Source organism: Coregonus clupeaformis, chromosome 23 (assembly GCF_020615455.1).
Source record: "Coregonus clupeaformis isolate EN_2021a chromosome 23, ASM2061545v1, whole genome shotgun sequence".
NCBI lineage: Eukaryota > Metazoa > Chordata > Actinopteri > Salmoniformes > Salmonidae > Coregonus > Coregonus clupeaformis.
In genome coordinates, this window is record NC_059214.1 from 28,973,421 (window position 1) to 28,993,760 (window position 20,340).

A 20,340-nucleotide genomic window follows, 5' to 3' on the forward strand; every position below is an offset into this window, starting at 1 on the left:
CTAGCCATCTCCTCCGGACAAGAACATCTGGAACGCTTCCAAAATGTAAGGCATTCCAGAGCCCGCGACTTCTGACTCCACCCATCCACGAGTTTTGGTTTGTTAACTACGTGCTTTTTGGCGCTACGAGTGCCAAATACCCGTGCGTATTGGTCGCATGACGCGTCAATCATGATTTCTAGTATAAGACGGAGGGCAGGGCCAGAGAGGTAGGGAGGACTAGATGCGGCGTAACTGTCAGTTGTGTTCCTCATTCTCGTCAAAATCGGCTGTTGCAGATTCGACTATAAGCGATTAGCAGCTCAGAACTTTGAGATCTCAGTCAATGTATGGAACTATGTAATATAAATAAGTCTTGTTCTCCCTAACAGAAATCATATATCACAGCGTAAAGTGTACTGCCTTGCACATTGGTAACTGTGTCGGTGATGGTAAGGTTGACTGAGTAGGCTACTTTGGGTAACCTACACCTAAATAGGTTTGTTGTTTTTAACGATTTTTATTGCGAAGTTTCCTCTTCCCAAAGTTCACCTATCATTGTGTGTGAAAGAGCATATTTGGAAGCATCCAGGACAGCGCTTTCTTTCATGGAGAGGTAGGGCTGCTGCTGGCAATCTGTGAAACTGATCGGACTTGTTGCGCGAAAAACACGTCCCTCGGGAATGTATAGTATTTTGGGTTAAACCCGTTATCAAAACCAATTTACATTCAAGTCTGCGCGTCAGTGGTGTTTTGATTTCCCAACATTTCCGACTGTCTGTGGTGGGTGTTCCCCACCCAATTATTTTATTCTATCCCAGATAGTAGACTATACAGGTCGACTTTGTGGACACTGGAGAGACTGGATGTGATGGACTAATTAAGGACATTTAAGTAATTAACCTACCTGACTGCCGGACCGGGGACGCTCTAACGGACTAACGGAACCGCCCGAGGCCAGATGAGCTGGAGTCGAGTTCCGTGGTTCATGTTTTTGGAAAGGCGCAGCAGACCCCCCAATACCCGGGCACTTCTGTAAATAAATGGCACCCATAAACAACCAACGACGAACGCAGACTTCCTCCGAGGCAATACGTAAAATTGAGTGATTTCCTAACCTGAACTTGAACTTGGGCTTCTGTTGAGAAGATGTCGGAGCAAGAGCGTTATGGTGACGGGCTGTGCGATGATGGCGCTCCTGAGATCATCCCGCCGAGAGCGTCCAGGACAGGCAGGCGGAGCGGAGTCATCCTCCCCGGCCAGGACAACGACATCATCGTCCTGGAGGCAGTGAGGGCAGCCCCCCGCAGGAGCAGCATAATCAAGGTAAGAGTTGAGTTTATTGAGGTGATTGTTAAGGCTACATGTGATGGCATTGGCAAATCTATCTGAGAGATTTCGGTTAACAGACCTGTCTCACACAAGCGCCTGCCTTTACCAGAGCCACCAATTGTTTACCTTAGTTCACCCAAAGAAAACCAAATACCCAGGCTGTAAATTGAAAAACCATAGGCCTAATAGATGCACTGGAGCCTCCCATTGTACTGTTCATAATGTGTAGTCATCTACTTCAAATATCTCTGCAACAGACACTCAACATGGAGCCGCGGGATAAAGGACTGTCAATATTTAATAGAAGTAGGATAGGCTACAGAGGGTTGTGATTACATTAACGTGTGAACAATCACCAGACAAATGCCATATAATATAATAATAATATGCCATTTAGCAGACGCTTTTATCCAAAGCGACTTACAGTCATGCGTGCATACATTTTTTTGTGTATGGGTGGTCCCGGGGATCGAAATGTAGACTAGTCTTCAGAAATGGTCTCAGTTTGGTTCTCAGACTTAATGCCTCACACTGGATGACAATTGTTATTGAGGACATATAAGAACTTTATCTATTTTTCAAGGAGAGAAAGTGCAGGGGGTGATGGGCTATAATGGTGTTCTGAAACTGAAATGACGTAGCCTAGGCCTATTGGTCACTTTGGATATACACCTTAGGCAACAGCAGGTGCCACTCACTTCTGTAATGCACAGTATAATTTACTCACTCAATACGCACTCAAAATAACTACTACTACTACCATGTGGTATCGTTGAGATTTTAACTGTGGATATGCACGGCATATTTCCTGCTATGCGCCAAATAATGTAGGCTACACATTGTTCATTCAACATGTGACGCCCGCCCGCACCTACTCCGAACAACACCTACTCCGAACAACACCGTGCATTCCATGCCATGCGCCGGGTAATCTCAGTTCAGGCCCACACAGCGCATCACACATTCCTATTCACATGCCAAACCTGTGCCTAATCCGTGCCATTACACACACTTTATCCATAGTGGAGTTATAGTGGAGAACACCTTGCTACATTTTTTAATTTCTGTTATGCCAAAACACACCCTCATAGACTTTGTCTTTAAAAGCAGCTCTCACCAGCACAGATTTAAATTCCAATATCAGTCCTTCTTGCCTGCATCCAGGATGGACCGTGGTTGATCCTGTGGTTGACCCTATACCACTGACCTGCAACTACAGGCCAGGGCAGGGTGACATCATACCGCACGAACACCTAGCTGTGATCCAATGTCCGGTCACTTTAGTCCAGGAGGATCATGTTATAGATCACTGTTAAATAGATGTCCAGTCCAGAGATGTGTTAGTGTGTCTTCCTTATAGGGAGGCTCCATACTTCAGTTTGTGTGTGTGTGTGTGTACCTCCCAGCTGAGAGGCACTGATGTGTTCATTGTGCTAACAGAGACCTCTCTCTGTCATATTGGCAGGAAGTGTCACGAGTGATGGACAGATGGAGAGAGGAGAGGAGAGGATGAGAGGGATGTCAGTGACAGGCGTGGAGGGAAGGAGGGATGAAGGGAGGGGAACAGAGGGAGGAAGGGAGGAAGGGAAGGGAACAGAGGGAGGGAGGGAGGGAGGGAAGGGAACAGAGGGAGGGGGGAAGGGAACAGAGGTAGGGAGGGAGGGAGGGAGGGAGGGAGGGAGGGAGGGAGGGAGGGAGGGAAGGGAACAGAGGGAGGGGGGAAGGGAACAGAGGGAGGGAGGGAGGGAGGGAGGGAGGGAGGGAGGGGGAACGGAGGGAGGGACGGAGGGAGGGATGGAAGGGAACGGAGAGAGAGAGGGAGGGATGGAGGGAGGGAGGGGAGGGGAGGGAAGGGAAGGGAGGGAGGGAACAGAGGGAGGGAGGGAGGGAAGGGAACAGAGGGAGGGAGTGAGGAGTACAGAGGGAGGGAGGTAGGGAAGGGAACAGAGGGAGGGAGGGAGGGTAACAGAGGGAGGGAGGGAGGGAAGGGAAGGGAAGGGTAACAGAGGGAGGGAGGGAAGGGAAGGGAACAGAGGGAGGGAGGGAGGGAGGGAGGGAGGGAGGGAGGGAGGGAGGGAGGGAGGGAGGGAGGGAGGAGGGAAGGGAAGGGAAGGGTACAGAGGGAGGGAGGGAGGGAAGGGAACAGAGGGAGGGAGGGAGGGAGTGAGGAGAACAGAGGGAGGGAGGTAGGGGGGAACAGGGGGAGGGAGGGAGGGAAGGGAACAGAGGGAGGGAGGGAGGGGAACAGAGGGAGGGAAGGGAAGGGTAACAGAGGGAGGGAAGGGAAGGGTAACAGAGGGAGGGAGGGAGGGAGGGAGGGAGGGAAGGGAAGGGTAACAGAGGGAGGGAGGGAGAGAGGGAAGGGAAGGGAACAGAGGGCGGGAGGGAGGGAAGGGAAGGGAACAGAGGGAGGGAGGGAAGGGAACAGAGGGAGGGAGGGAGGGAGGAGGGAAGGGAACAGAGGGAGGGAGGGAGGGGGGGAGGGAGGGAGGGAAGGGAACAGAGGGAGGGAGGGAGGGAGGGAAGGGAACAGAGGGAGGGAGGGAGGGAAGGGAAGGGAATAGAGGGAGGGAGGGAGGGAAGGGAAGGGAATAGAGGGAGGGAGGGAGGGAGGGAAGGAAGGAACGAAGGAAGGAGGGGGAATTCTGATAGGAACCTGGGTAATCAACTGGACTTGGTTGTTTAGGGAAACCAGTACACTCAACTCAAGGTGTCACCCCCCAAAAATGCATCCCCCTCCCCAACATTACAAATATTTTCACACCCTCCACCTCATAGATTTACCTCAAAATAATGTTTACGACCACAAATAACAATTTGTTTCAAATGTTTCTTTACACTAGGATCAGAGCCAGCTGCAGACAATGTTCAGCTAGGGGGACATCTGATTTTCAACATTTTGATGCCATATCTATAATTATATAAAATATATGCAACGAATTTTCCACCAACAGGAAGTGAAAATGTCACCAGAATAAGACCCTTTATATTTATTGAAAGGAGCATCAAGCTCATCACCGTGCACTTTCACCACCTTGTGAAGTTCATCATAACTTATTTAATCTGTAGCCTAATAAACTGCATGCTTTCCCATGATGTCGTGACATTTTTTATCCAAAGTACTCGCATAAAAAGGTTGGATGGAAAACTGGTTAATGTCAGGCCATTTTGAGGATGCTGGAATTATATTTTGGACGAACGTGCGCATGCCTACAGGAGACTTTTGAAATAGCCTAATCAGATGAAAACATTGTGACTGTTTGTGTTTATACCACATATAAAAGGTAATACATGTGAATATTTAGGCTATATTGAAGCGTTAGGTTCTGGGTGCATGAGGAATAGCCGCTCAGATTGGAGAGGATGCAGAGCGAGCGTTAAGCTTTCCTGAATAACTGGGCCTGCCGGGTTATTATAGGACGACTTGGAAGAATGATGAACTGCAACAGAAAGCGCATCTCAGTTTCAGAAGTAAAAATACAGCCAGACTGGCCTGCTACTGTGCCTTTCAACTAATCCAAATGGAATGAAACATTCAAATCACAAGGCTTTTGCACTGTTATTCAAAATACATTTTCACTGCAGCCTAGAGTACTCACTTGAGAACAATAATGCAATTATTCATTGCATTGTGGTATTGTAGGCTAGTCTAGGTAGGCTAATTGTATTGTCCCTAAACAAGATCAATAGGGGAGTTTTTTGTCTTCACTGTTCCTTCATGCGCAATAATAATAATATGCCATTTAGCAGACGCTTTTATCCAAAGCGACTTACAGTCATGTGTGCATACATTTTTACGTATGGGTGGTCCCGGGGATCGAACCCACTACCCTGGCGTTACAAGCGCCATGCTCTACCAATTGAGCTACAGATGCACCTGGCCTCCCTGCTGCCTATCAGCTATTCCTATTTGTTCTTGTGGATTAATATTGAACATTTATGCAGCTTTAACGCTTTTATGTGTGGTATGATTGCTAGGTAGCCTATTGCCCACCCTGTTGATCTAATGCTAGAGTTGTATAATCCCTCTGCACGAACACATAAAGCAGTATGTAGGTCTTCCTTTTCCACCAAGTTAAAATGTTTTGATTGCAATGTTGGAATTGAGTGGTCATATTAGTTTGTAGGCCAAACCGTTCGGATGCTACAGACATTTGAGACGCAGCCCATGCAAAAAACAGATATTGCTTGCTTAAACTGATGAATTTTGATTGGGGATTCGTCAATAGACTCTTAATTAAAACATTCAGTACATTCTGTTCTCAGCATCAACAAAACTCTATCCTCTATCTTGTTAAGTGTGTTCAGGTGTGTTGGCTGCGCCCACTAATTGGCCACACCTCATCTTAATGAGTGCTTGTTTCCTTTGAAATGGGGTCTGTTTGAATAGACTAAAATTAACAGGTTTGTATGAGTAAAAAAAACATGCTAGCTCCATTCTGGTGGCACAGTGGACTAATTCCATGGATAGAGAACAGAAGATCATAGGTTAAAATCTCACTGATTCCATGCCACAATAAAAAAGAAATGTGTTTGCATAAATTAACTAAATTAATTTTCATGTGTCCTATCTGTGCTTGGAGTTCAAAACAGTTAACCCAAAATAAGGTACCATTGTTATTAAAAGTCTTATTGAAACATTCAGTGAAAGTTTTAAGTTATTCAAAAACCTCTAAATAACCTTTACATTTTGTTCAAAACATTCACAACATTTAGAGAATGTTCTCAAAACATTATTTAATTACCTTCAAATAACCCATAATTTCCATTCTCAGAACATTAATAAAACCTCACAGGAAAACTTTCAGGGAACCCTAGTAAAACGTTCTCAGAACCTCCCGGCAACCTACAAATTAACGTACCCTGAACAGGCGACATTTTCACTTCCGTTCTCTGAATGTTTAACAAACTTTAAGTTTTACCGGTCAAGAAATTATGGCTTCGATCCAATGGGAAACAAAAAATGTACACTACCGTTCAAAAGTTTGGGGTCACTTAGAAATGTCCTTGTTTTCCATGAAAACATACATGAAATGAGTTTGAATAGGAAATATAGCAAAATGAATAGGAAATGTAGTCATTGACAAGGTTAGAAATAATGATTTTTAATTGAAATAATAATTGTGTCCTTCAAACTTTGCTTTCGTCAAATAATCCTCCATTTGCAGCAATTACAGCCTTGCAGACCTTTGGCATTCTAGTTGTCAATTTGTTTAGGTAATCTGAAGAGATTTCACCCCATGCTTCCTGAAGCACCTCCCACAAGTTGGATTGGCTTGATGGGCACTTCTTACGTACCATACGGTCAAGCTGCTCCCACAACAGCTCAATAGGGTTGAGATCTGTGCTGGCTACTCCATTATAGACAGAAAACCAGCTGACTGCTTCTTTCCTAAATAGTTCTTGCATAGTTTTGATCTGTGCTTTGGGTCATTGTCCTGTTGTAGGAGGAAATTGGCTCCAATCAAGCGCCGTCCACAGGGTATGGCATGGCGTTGCAAAATGGAGTGATAGCCTTCCTTCTTCAAGATCCCTTTTACCCTGTACAAATCTCCCACTTTACCACCACCAAAGCACCCCCAGACCACATCGCCTCCACCATGCTTGACAGATGGCATCAAGCACTCCTCCAGCATCTTTTCATTTGGTCTGCGTCTCACAAATGTTCTTCTTTGTGATCCAAACACCTCAAACTTCGATTTGTCTGTCCTTAACACTTTTTTCCAATCTTCCTCTGTCCAGTGTCTGTGTTCTTTTGCCCATCTTAATCTTTTCTTTTTATTGGCCAGTCTGAGATACAGTGGGGAAAAAAAGTATTTAGTCAGCCACCAATTGTGCAAGTTCTCCCACTTTTCCACCATAATTTGCAAATAAATTCATTAAAAATCCTACAATATGATTTTCTGGATTTTTTTCTCTCATTTTGTCTGTCATAGTTGATGTGTACCTATGATGAAAATTACAGGCCTCTCTCATCTTTTTAAGTGGGAGAACTTGCACAATTGGTGGCTGACTAAATACTTTTTTCCCCACTGTATGGCCTTTTCTTTGCAACTCTGCCTAGGTCAGCATCCCGGAGTCGCATCTTCACTGTTGACATTGAGACTGGTGTTTTGTGGGTACTATTTAATTAAGCTGCCAGTTGAGGACCTGTGAGGCGTCTGTTTCTCAAACTAGACACTCTAATGTATTTGTCCTCTTGCTCAGTTGTGCACTGGGGCCTCCCACTCCTCTTTCTATTCTGGTTAGAGCCAGTTTGTGCTGTTCTGTGAAGGGAGTAGTACACAGCGTTGTACGAGATCTTCCGTTTCTTGGCAATTTCTCGCATGGAATAGCCTTCATTTCTCAGAACAAGAGTAGACTGACGAGTTTCAGAAGAAAGTTGTTTGTTTCTGGACATTTTGAGCCTGTAATCGAACCCACAATTGCTGATGCTCCAGATACTCAACAAGTCTCAAGAAGGCCAGTTTTATTGCTTCTTTAATCAGCACAACAGTTTTCAGCTGTGCTAACATAATTGCAAAAGGGTTTTCTAATGATCAATTAGCCTTTTAAAATGATAAACTTGGATTAGCAAACACAACGTGCCATTGGAACACAGGACTGATGGTTGCTGATAATGGGCCTCTGTACGCCTATGTAGATATTCCATAAAAAATCTGCCGTTTCCAGCTACAATAGCCATTTAGAACATTAACAATGTCTGCACTGTATTTCTGATCAATTTGATGTTATTTTAATGGACAAAAAAAATGATTTTCTTTCGAAAACAACAACATTTCTAAGTGACCCCAAACTTTTGAACGGTAGTGTACGTTCCCAGAACTTCCAAAAAACCAAATGTGCTAGCTGGGGTCTGTGCAAAGGTAGTGTTCTGTCCACAGGTCCTACACCTTAAGTTTCCTGTCACTCTGTCACTGTAAAATAAAAAATAGAACAACAAAAGTCAGTCAGTCACATGATCAGGCACTAGATGACCAGAAAGTTACACTGGCTGGCTACACTGGTCACACTGTGTCTCCGTCTGCCATTTCACTAATAACCATAATACCAGGTGCCTAGAAACATCCACAACAGAAGAAGATAAATGTGCAACAAGTCCAATATTGTGACATAACCAATTGGACTGACTGGGCTGTCTGAAATACACTATGATCCACTACACACACTCTGCCCTTGGGAAAAACCACTCACACTAAAATACTTCAGCAAACAGACAGATATATCTATTAAGGGATGATTTCATCTTGTTGCCCTGGATAAGCATACAGCAAGTGTGTGTGTGTGTTTGTGTGTGTGTGTGTGTGTGTGTGTGTGTGTGGGGGGGGGGACAATGAAAGGATATTAAGGAATAATCGATTCCTTCGTGCTCTCTGTGTCTTCCTCTGCCTTGCCTGCGAGTCAGTCTTGGATCAAAGTAATCTGGATTATTATAATGCCTCTTGTTTCTGCCTTGCCCTCCCAAGCGCTGTGTAGACAACCCAGCTAGAACATAATGTTCCCAGAACCATAGGTTTCTTAGAGCTTGGTGAGAGCGTGGTTGTCCAAGGATTATTTTGCATACAACCTTCCCACAACATTTTGGGAATGGTGCAGGATAGTTGCTTGGCTTTGGAACATTCTCAGCACATTTAAGGAACCTGACAAAAATACTTTTATTTTCTTGTTTTTTCCTTACTTTAACAGAACATTTCCTAAAAGTTCAAACATGGTTACATTTAATTACATTTTTGATAATGCTCTAGGAACGTCCTCCAACTGGTTTGACACTGGGAATGTTCTCAAATAGTAGTTCAGAGAACGTTAAGAAACAACGCTCTTCTGTGGGAATTTCAGTACTTCAGAATAATGTTTTCTGCAGGTTTCCTCATGGTTCTATTTAAAGTCATGTTCTCAGAACATTAAGAAAACATTCAATAAAAACCACAAGAAAACATTAGTAACATTCAAAGAACGTTCTAAGAATGTTATTTAAAAACATATACATTCCGTTCTCAGCGTCAACAGACTCTCTATATCCTCTATCTTGTTAAGTGTGCTCAGGTGTGTTGGCCGCAACCACTAATTGGCCACACCTGATCCTTCCTTTGAAATGGGGTCTGTTTGAATAGACTCTGTCGCTTTATCTCTCTCGCTGTTTCTCTCTCGCTCTGTATCTCTCTGTCCCACTTTGTTTTTCTATCTCTCTCTCTGGGCTGAGCCTGAGCCGGCAAACATTGTTTTTGTTTGACATCGGCTGCCGAACTTGCTGGGCTTTGACTCAGGCACAGGAGTATCCCACCTCCCTCTCTCTCGCTCTATATCTCTTTATCTCTGTCTCTTTATCTCTCTCGCTGTTTCTCTCTCTCTCTGTATTTCTCTGTCCCACTGTTTTTTTTATTTCTCTCTCTCTCCCTCCCCCCTCTCGATCTCCTGCTGTGAGGCCCAGCACTAGACAATGATTTGTTTACAAAGTACGCTTGGCTCCGGGTCAAGAATACTGACAATGTATCTGCTGTGACAGTGTGTATGTGAGCGTGTGTTTATCGGAGTGTGTGTGTGTAGCTATTCTTTGCAGGAGGGGGCTGCCGTATGTTTGTGTAGGGGAGATACTGGGGCCTCTGTCCCTTAGTGTCATCCTCCTACTGGTACCACAGCCCACCTGGAACTCACACCACCACACCACAGCTGCTCATCATGAGGCCGTGTGTCAGTGTGTGTTTGTGTTTGCCTTGAGGAATTGGCCTGAATCAAATATAATCTTGCCCTGTGACAGCTTCTTTAGCCATCTATGAAAGATGCTTTATTTTTACATTTAAGTCATTTAGCAGACGCTCTTATCCAGAGCGACTTACAAATTGGTGCATTCAACTTAGGATAGCCAGTGGGACAACCACATCTTTATCCCCTCCCTGACACATTTAGCATACAGTATAACGCGGTAGGAGTCAGGACTGCCATAAACTATTTCTGTACTAATTGGCTTTAAACCTTCACCAGTATACCTTGATCTTTCTAGACTCCCTGTCAGTGAGTTGAGCTGTTGGGTGTTTGTTTTGACATAAGATGCCAGGATAAGGAAGGAGGGAGGGAGGGAGGGAGGGAGGGAGGGAGAAAGAGAGAGAGAGTTTGGACATGTTGTACATGTTGTACAAAACGAAGTGCAATGGTAGAGAATGTGACTGAAATGTCGAAAGGGGAGGAAAGAGAAAAGTAGAGATGGGATGTGCAGAGAGGACGTAGAGAGAGAAAACAGAGTGTAAGAGAGCGATAAACAGAGAGAGAGATTTACAGTGTAAAGGAAGGGCTGTGAGTGGCACAGTGTGTGTATGTGAATGGTGCAGTGTGTGCGTGCTTGTGTGTTTGCTCACTAGTGCATGGTGTTTTACCTCCGGGTGGAGCAGACTGAAAAAGGGCTCTGGAGAGTTAGAACTAAGGCTGATTTGGGCCTGCATCAACACCTTTAGATCAACACAGCAGAGCCTACAGGAAACTGGAGGGCAATGGGATGGATGGCCCTGTTAGGGGTGAACAGGGCTGACTCATGCACACACAGGCATGAACACCAGTGTTGGGGGTAATGCGTTACAAAAGTAACACGCAACGTAATCAGATTACTTATATGAGTAACAGAGTAAAGTAACGCATTACTTTTCAAATTGGGTAATTTTATTTCAGTCACTTTGTCAAACAATGCGTGCGTTACTTTCAGAATCATATCTCTACCAGGCATGTGTTTCCATGATTTTTAAAACAATTTTCCTGCAATTCTACCCTGTTTCTTAACGGGGGAATCCATATTTATGAACAGAACAGAACTATTTTTCTTAGATTTTGCCAAAATAAATTATATTTAAAAAGTGTTTTAATGACTAGATTACTATCTACTCCCTTCCCTGAAAATCCCACCCCCAATAATGTATTGACAGGTCTTAAATCCTACCAATGCTGAGACTCACAAACATCCCGCCCTCTTCCCTGACAATCCCACCCACAGTGATCGATTGACAGGCCAAGCTGTTAAGAATGTGGCCAGGATGACGCATGACAATGAGGAAATAAAATCGAAAATGGGAAGAATAATATTCTTTTACCCAATAAAAATGTATATTTTGTACTTGCTAGGTTAAGAAAAAGCATTGTTTCTTTTGTCACAAATAAAGCCATCACAATAATGTAGGAACACATCTTTCTCAATATGGCAGTGTTATCTCGTAGGGCATTGAACAAGACCTGTTAACTTGAAAATGCAAACTGGAGTTTTGCATTTAAATTAGCTATATATATATCCATAAATTGCGGCCCGAATCTGCAATAAAAATAATAAACTGTAGCTCCGGTAACATTTTCTTTCATAAGAGCTACTTCATACAAAAACAATCTGCGAGTAGGCTACAGCCTGCATATTTTGTTATTGTGTAGGCCTAATTTGATTAATAGAAAAAAAGAACAGCACTGTCTGCATACATAATGTAATTGCGTTTTGGTTCTTAAAACCACACATTTTGAAAAATAATCATTCTACTGTAGCCTACCTTGAGAATCTTGCCATTTTAAGTAAAGAAAATACATTTGAATAAATCTGTAGCCTGCAGTTACAGGACTAGGCTACTATAAATTCTGTTTAATAATGGCCCTTTAAACAAAACACCACAGTGAGTAGGCTACATATTTTACAACAAATCGTGAAGAAACAGAATAATCATGAAAAGTATGAGGAATAACAAAAGTGTAGTCTCTGCAAGCACATTTTTTGACCATTCTGCTTTTCCTCTGACATGGACTTTTTTTGGCGCCTTTTTTTTTGGCGCTGTCAGTGTCACCATGAAAATGTTTTAAATGAACGTGCATCAGCAGCATATACTTACTTACTAAGCCAAGCAGATCTGTTTTATCGAGGTACAAATATCCTGTGCTTTTTCATTTTGTGCATAGGCCCATACAGACACAGCTTGGCTACATTGTAACGGCGAAGTGGCCACAGTGCACTCGAATATGCCACAGTGCACTCGAATATGGGACTCAACCAGGACTGTTACTTTTTTAACGGAATGGAAACATTTAAAAAATGTGATTTAACTGATCGATGTTGGGAAAATAGATGACAAAAATGCAGAATGGTGTTTAATGCCTGTAAACAACTTAGGGAGAATTTTTTTTTTAACAGATAAAATTATGTAATATTAGGCCTACTGATAATTTTTCAGTATCTACTTGTGAGCTGCTCATTGACAGCCCGCGAGCTACCTGACATGCAGTTTTCTGCAAAGGTGCAACCTTTGGTAGGCTGATGGAAGGCTACTCAAAGTCAGAGTCTGCGCTACAGCAACGCCTAATCAGACATGCTCGTGCTCATCATGGTTCTTACAGGCAAAGTGAAATGACAACGATTTTGCTCGTGGTGCACGACGCTCAAATTATATGTAACAACACCCTGAGTGCATCAGACATGAAACAACGATACAAATGTAACAACAGCACATCCAAAATAGATTTGAAAAAATATTTTGCAGGTGCTTTTTCATTTTAAACACCAGTGGAGCAACTAGTGCTTTCTAACTGCACTGAACCAAAACAGTGGCGTGCGGGAATGAAGCAAAACTTTAGAGTGGTCAAAACTATTCATTTTGAGGCGACGGGAGGAGGGGGTGCAAAATGCAATCTGTTAATTATTATATAGTATATAAAATTAACATATCTTTTTTAATACAGACTAGCTCAAAACATTATTGAAAATGACAAATTACCCAATGGATCACGATAATTCTCTGGTAAAAAAGTGGGGGCGCAGTTTTTGCGGCTCGCCTTGCTCCCTCCAACAGTCAAACAAACGGTGAGATTATCGCAAAGTAATATACCTAGTAATGTAAACGTTACTGTTTTTACACGAAGTAATATTGTAAAGCAGGGATCATCAACTAGATTCAGCCGCGGGCCGATTTTTTGTTGTTGAGCGGATGGTAGTGTGGCAGGGACATAATTACAAATAATTTGTAGACTGCAAATTGACCACAAGAAGCCCAAACAGATATAATATTTGATTAAAATAGAATAATTTCAAACCATGCTTACATTTGTATAAGATCAAGTGTCTCTCTATTATGTGTGGGAATACTTGGGAACAGATTTCCAAAATTATAAGCACTTTTATTCCCCCCCCACCCCCAAAACTAAAATAAAGAATATGAATGTAAAACAATTTGTGGTTGGGAAATAAAACCACCTGTGGGCCACCAGTTGGGGAACCCTGTTGTGTACGCCTTACTTTTGTCCAATGTAATGAGTAATATGTAATATATTACTTTCCCAAGTAACTAATCCCAACATTGACACACACACACACACACACAATACACATGCTCTCAGATACACACCCACATGTATGCATTCACACACTCATGGAAACAAGCATAGGCTAACACATATGCAACACCTAACCTCGGCATGCTACACTTTAAAGTTTACAACATTTTGTGTATTAAAATGTTCTCACCACAGTAAACTCTTCTTCACTCAACTCGCTGGACTACCTTTTATAACCTGCTCTGTCCATTCCAGAGTGATTAGTCTTAAGGGTGCGCCTGTTAGTGTACAGTTAGTCAGTGGGAGAATCCAAGTCATCATATGCTAGACAGCTTGGCCTCAATTAGTTAAAGCAGCTGTGTATGTATGTATGTATGTATGTATGTATGTATGTATGTATGTATGTATGTATGTATGTATGTATGTATGTATGTATGAATGTATGTATGTGCATGTTTTTGAGGGTCTGGAAGAGGCTGGTAGGGGGGATTTGGGCACTTGGCATTGTGTTGTGTCGTGAAACATTGCAGCTTGTCTAGTGAGAATGTGGACTTTTTCCACATTTTGTTGTGTTACAAGGTGGGATTAAAATGTACACTACCGGTCAAAAGTTTTAGAACACCTACTCATTCAAGTGTTTTTCTTTATTTTTACTATTTTCTACATTGTAGAATAATAGTGAAGACATCAAAACTATGAAATAACACGAATGGAATCATGTAGTAATCAAAAAAGTGTTAAATAAATCAAAATATATTTTATATTTGAGATTCTTCAAATAGCCAACCTTTGCCTTGATGACAGCTTTGCACACTCTTGGCATTCTTTCAACCAGCTTCAGCTGGAATGCTTTTCCAACAGTCTTGAAGGAGTTCCCACATATGCTGAGCACTTGTTGGCTGCTTTTCCTTCACTCTGCGGTACGACTCATCCCAAGCCATCTCAATTTGGTTGAGGCCAGGTCATCTGATGCAGCACTCCATCACTCTCCTTCTTAGTAAAATAGCCCTTCCACAGCCTGGAGGTGTGTTGGGTCATTGTCCTGTTGAAAAACAAATGATAGTTCCATTAAGCCCAAACCAGATGGGATGGCGTTTCGCTGCAGAATGCTGTGGTTGCCATGCTGGTTAAGTGTGCCTTGAATTCTAAATAAATCACAGACAGTGTCACCAGCAAAGCACCCCCACACCATAACACCTCCTCCTACATGCTTTACGGTGGGAACTACACATGCGGAGATCATCCGTTCACCCACACCGCGTCTCACAATGACACAGCGGTTGGAACCAAAAATCTCAAATTTGGACTCCAGACCAAAGGACACATTTCCACCGGTCTAATGTCCATTGTTTGTGTTTCTTTGCCCAAGCAAGTCTCTTCTTATTATTGGTGTCCTTTAGTAGTGGTTTCTTTACAGCAGTTCGACCATGAAGGCCTGATTCACACAGTCTCCTCTGAACAGTTGATGTTGAGATGTGTCTGTTACTTGAACTCTGTGAAGCATTTATTTGGGCTGCAATTTCTGAGGCTGGTAACTTCAATGAACTTATCCTCTGCAGCAGAGGTAACTCTGGGTCTTCCATTCCTGTGTCAGTCCTCATGAGAGCCAGTTTCATCATATCGCTTGATGTTATTTGCGACAGCAGAGTCCCAACAGCAGTCCCAACACCACTGCTACACCTGGCTATCAGCAGAGCCTTGTCTGGCAGCGAAACAGTTAATTCAGCCCAATTTACTGCTAAATTTCAGCCTCATTTACTGCTACATAGCTGATATGGCTGACTTGCTTAAACAAATGTGGTTTCTACTGACAATTGAGATGGCATAAGGGGACGACGAGTGGATAAGAGGCAATCCGTAATTTAGATTAAGACATTAATGAGCGAGCTAGGACGGACGTAGTCAATATACAGTGAGGGAAAAAAGTATTTTGATCCCCTGCTGATTTTGCACGTTTGCCCACTGACAAAGACATGATCAGTCTATAATTTTAATGGTAGGTTTATTTGAACAGTGAGAGACAGAATAACAACAAAAGAATCCAGAAAAACGCATGTCAAAAATGTTATAAATTGATTTGCATTTTAATGAGGGAAATAAGTATTTGACCCCTCTGCAAAACATGACTTAGTACTTGGTAGGCAAAACCCTTGTTGGCAATCACAGAGGTCAGACGTTTCTTGTAGTTGGCCACCAGGTTTGCACACATCTCAGGAGGGATTTTGTTCCACTCCTCTTTGCAGATCTTCTCCAAGTCATTAAGGTTTCGAGGCTGACGTTTGGCAACTCGAACCTTCAGCTCCCTCCACACATTTTCTATGGGATTAAGGTCTGGAGACTGGCTAGGCCACTCCAGGACCTTAATGTGCTTCTTCTTGAGCCACTCCTTTGTTGCCTTGGCCGTGTGTTTTGGGTCATTGTCATGCTGGAATACCCATCCACGACCCATTTTCAATGCCCTGGCTGAGGGAAGGAGTTGTCCTGTCCCCTTAGCAGAAAAACACCCCCAAAGCATAATGTTTCCACCTCCATGTTTGACGGTGGGGATGGTGTTCTTGGGGTCATAGGCAGCATTCCTCCTCCTCCAAACACGGCGAGTTGAGTTGATGCCAAAGAGCTCCATTTTGGTCTCATCTGACCACAACACTTTCACCCAGTTCTCCTCTGAATTATTCAGATGTTCATTGGCAAACTTCAGACGGCCCTGTATATGTGCTTTAAGAGTGTGCTCCTAATCTCAGCTCGTTACCTGTATAAAAGACACCTGGGAGCCAGAAATCTTTCTGATTGAGAGGGGGTCAAATACTTATTTCCCTCATTAAAATGCAAATCAATTTATAACATTTTTGACATGCGTTTTTCTGATTTTTTTTGTTGTTATTCTGTCTCTCACTGTTCAAATAAACCTACCATTAAAATTATAGACTGATCATTTCTTTGTCAGTGGGCAAACGTACAAAATCAGCAGGGGATCAAATACTTTTTTCCCTCACTGTAACTCTTAGTTCAGCACTTTTGAAATGTACAGCGACAGAATTCAGAATATGGGCCGTTCCTACAGTATTCTCCATGTACACCAAGTCAGAACCGTAGTATAAATAAAGGGGGCATATAAGCAGACAATGAAAGCTCTTACAATATTCAATGATTACATTTCTCTAAAACAGGCTGTAGGCTACATGTGCACCACCAAATCAGAACAGTAGGCGAAATTAGGAGGGGAAACGGGACCAAATTATTAGGGTGAGGTACATGGGCTACTAACAGCTTACTACACAACATACACTTAGTATTACTTTCTCAGCTACAGTATACATATCTCCCTGGCATATTACATCATTTATGCAGCAGCATACAATATATTTTTGGACTCACCTTGTTGTTCTGTGCTCACTTGAACAGGAAGGTGGCGCGGCGGTCCTTCGTGGGCAAATTTTGTCATCAAATTTTGTCATCAAAGTCTGGCATGCTCTGGATTTATGGTGCTTCCAAGACAACTGGGAACTCTGAAAAAAACAAGGTCGAATCATGATGACGTCAGTGATCTTCAGGACGGAGCTCTAGAAAGAGGCCCGAGTTCCCGACTTGCAATTCCGAGTTGGATGACCGTTCAAAACGTATTTTGCCAGTCGGAGCTAGTTTTTTCCTGAGTTCCCAGTTGTCTTGAACTCACTGAAATCAGATTTTCCAGTTCTGCATTTCCAGTTGATTTGAGCGGGGCATAAGTCATGCTGGATTGACACCAAGGCCAATGTTGAATGTTTATCATTTTAAGCTTGGAAAAGAGACCCTTAAACCCAGACTTGGAACCACACACCCACTCCAATGAATAGCAGGCTGGTCATTGCTTTGCAATGCTTGCAGTTAGCCACAGATTCTTTCCAAACCACTCATTGTTGAATCTGCGATTTCCAACTTACATTTACATTACATTTACATTTTAGTCATTTAGCAGACGCTCTTATCCAGAGCGACTTACAGGAGCAATTAGGGTTAAGTGCCTTGCTCAAGGGCACATTAACGTCATTTAGCAGACGCTCTTAGCCAGAGCGACTCACAAATTGGTGCGTTCACCCTATAGCCAGTGGGATAACCACTTTACAATTGGGGGGGGTAGAAGGATTCCTTTATCCTATCCCAGGTATTCCTTAAAGAGGTGGGGTTTCAAATGTCTCCGGAAGGTGGTGAGTGACTCCGCTGTCCTGGCGTCGTGAGGGAGCTTGTTCCACCATTGGGGTGCCAGAGCAGCGAACAGTTTTGACTGGGCTGAGCGGGAACTATGCTTCCGCAGAGGAAGGGGAGCCAGCAGGCCAGAGGTGGATGAGCGCAATGCCCTCGTTTGGGTGTAGGGACTGATCAGAGCCTGAAGGTACAGAGGTGCCGTTCCCCTCACTGCTCCATAGGCAAGCACCATGGTCTTGTAGCGGATGCGAGCTTCAACTGGAAGCCAGTGGAGTGTGCGGAGGAGGGGGGTGACGTGAGAGAACTTGGGAAGGTTGAACACCAGACGGGCTGCGGCATTCTGGATGAGTTGTAGGGGTTTAATGGCACAGGCAGGGAGGCCAGCCAACAGCGAGTTGCAGTAGTCCAGACGGGAGATGACAAGTGCCTGGATTAGGACCTGTGCCGCTTCCTGTGTAAGGCAGGGTCGTACTCTCCGAATGTTGTAGAGCATGAACCTGCAGGAGCGGGTCACCGCCTTGATGTTGGCGGAGAACGACAGGGTGTTGTCCAGGGTCACGCCTAGGCTCTTCGCACTCTGGGAGGAGGACACAGCGGAGTTGTCAACCGTGATGGCGAGATCATGGAACGGGCAGTCCTTCCCCGGGAGGAAGAGCAGCTCCGTCTTGCCAGGGTTCAGCTTGAGGTGGTGATCCGTCATCCATACTGATATGTCTGCCAGACATGCAGAGATGCGATTCGCCACCTGGTTATCAGAAGGGGGAAAGGAGAAGATTAGTTGTGTATCGTCAGCGTAGCAATGATAGGAGAGACCATGTGAGGATATGACAGAGCCAAGTGACTTGGTGTATAGGGAGAAAAGGAGAGGGCCTAGAACTGAGCCTTGGGGGACACCAGTGGTGAGAGCACGTGGTGCGGAGACAGCTTCTCGCCACGCCACTTGGTAGGAGCGACCGGTCAGGTAGGACGCAATCCAGGAGTGAGCCGCGCCGGAGATGCCCAGCTCGGAGAGGGTGGAGAGGAGGATCTGATGGTTCACAGTATCAAAGGCAGCAGACAGGTCTAGAAGGACAAGAGCAGAGGAGAGAGAGTTAGCTTTAGCAGTGCGGAGAGTCTCCGTGACACAGAGGAGAGCAGTCTCAGTTGAATGACCAGTCCTGAAACCTGATTGGTTTGGATCAAGAAGGTCATTCTGAGAGAGATAGCACTAACTTGTTGTGTAATGTTTGTCCAATGGCCGATGAGCATCGATACGTTTTATCTATAATTTCTCTTCATTATTTATCTTATTATGACAAGGATTAAAAAGGATTTGCCAGTAGATTCTCGACTTTATTCATGATGATGACTGCTAGCTTAATAGCTACGATTTTTAAAGTATGATGTTGACATGATTAGTCCAATCAAAGCTGCTGTAGATATAATGTGATTTGATGTCATTTTATCTGTGGCCAATGACCTTGAGCCTTCTTGGATGTAACTCTATGGCAGCACCCAAGGGGCTTGAATTTTCGAGCGCTACCCTTAGATTTGGCGGTGACATAGTGTTCCCATGAGTGACAGAATACTGAGCCAATCACGGCGCAACCTGAGAACATTACCAACCCCTACCCTCCATATTTTTCCGCTGGCTGCCCCACCACCACAGAAAGCACTGAGCTAGGCTGAAACAACTGCATTTTGGAGCTGACTTACTCAAGAAAGCAAAAAAGAGACCATGTTTGAATGCGGCTTTATTATTATTATTAATTTTTTTACATTGTTTGCAAACTGATATGTGACACATATTAATGCCAAAATAGAAAGGTGGGGCTCAAAACAATTGGGGTTCTGCCCTGAATGACGGGTCGCCACTGGACCTTACAGATAATTGTGTGTGAGGGTACATAGATGAGGTAGTCTTTCAAAAATCATGTTATACACTATTATTGCACACAGAGTGAGTCCATGCAACTTATTATGTGACTTGATAAGCGCAGTTGTACTCCTGAACCTATTTAGGCTTGCCATAACAAGACATTTAAGCTTTTCATTTTTTATTAATTTGTAAAAAATTTCATTTTCACATTATGGGGTATTGTGTGTAGGCCAGTGACACAAAATCAAAATGTAATCCATTTTAAATTCAGGCTGCAACACAATAAAATGTGGAAAAAGTCAAGGGGTGAGAATACTTTCTGAAGGCACTGTGCGTTTGTGTGTGTAAAGGGCAAGATGCAGCTTCGTATCTATGGAGGAATGCTTTGTGGCTGCCAGAGAACAATGACATCACCACGGTTTGTAGCAGAGATCCCAGGCTCGATGCTTGGATACCATGGCAACCACACACCCACCCAAACTGTAGGGGATTGGGGGGGGGTGTAGTTTGTTCCACTTGTCCTCGTTCAGTCCTGGTAGACTTGTAAATTAATACCAGATGTGTGGGGAAACCAGATGTGTGGCAGTCACAGTGTACAAACTATAGCACCAAAAATGTGTACTCAGTTAACACACACATTTGAAATACTTTATTTGAATCCACAAGTCACATGATACATTATATTGAAAGCAGGTGCTTCTCCTGAG

The 20,340-nt window shown here is 43.6% G+C and overlaps 1 protein-coding gene across 1 annotated transcript in view; it reads left to right on the forward strand.

Moving 5' to 3' along the window:
• Positions 1–234: 234 nt before the first annotated feature.
• The window catches only part of LOC121536159 (inactive phospholipase C-like protein 1), a 77,535-nt gene continuing 57,429 nt past the window's right edge, over positions 235–20,340 (forward strand). The window contains exon 1 of the mRNA XM_041843441.1: positions 235–1,305. Within this exon, the coding sequence (XP_041699375.1) occupies positions 1,129–1,305 (177 nt within the window). The 5' untranslated portion in view covers positions 235–1,128. The remainder of the gene's footprint in view (positions 1,306–20,340) is intronic.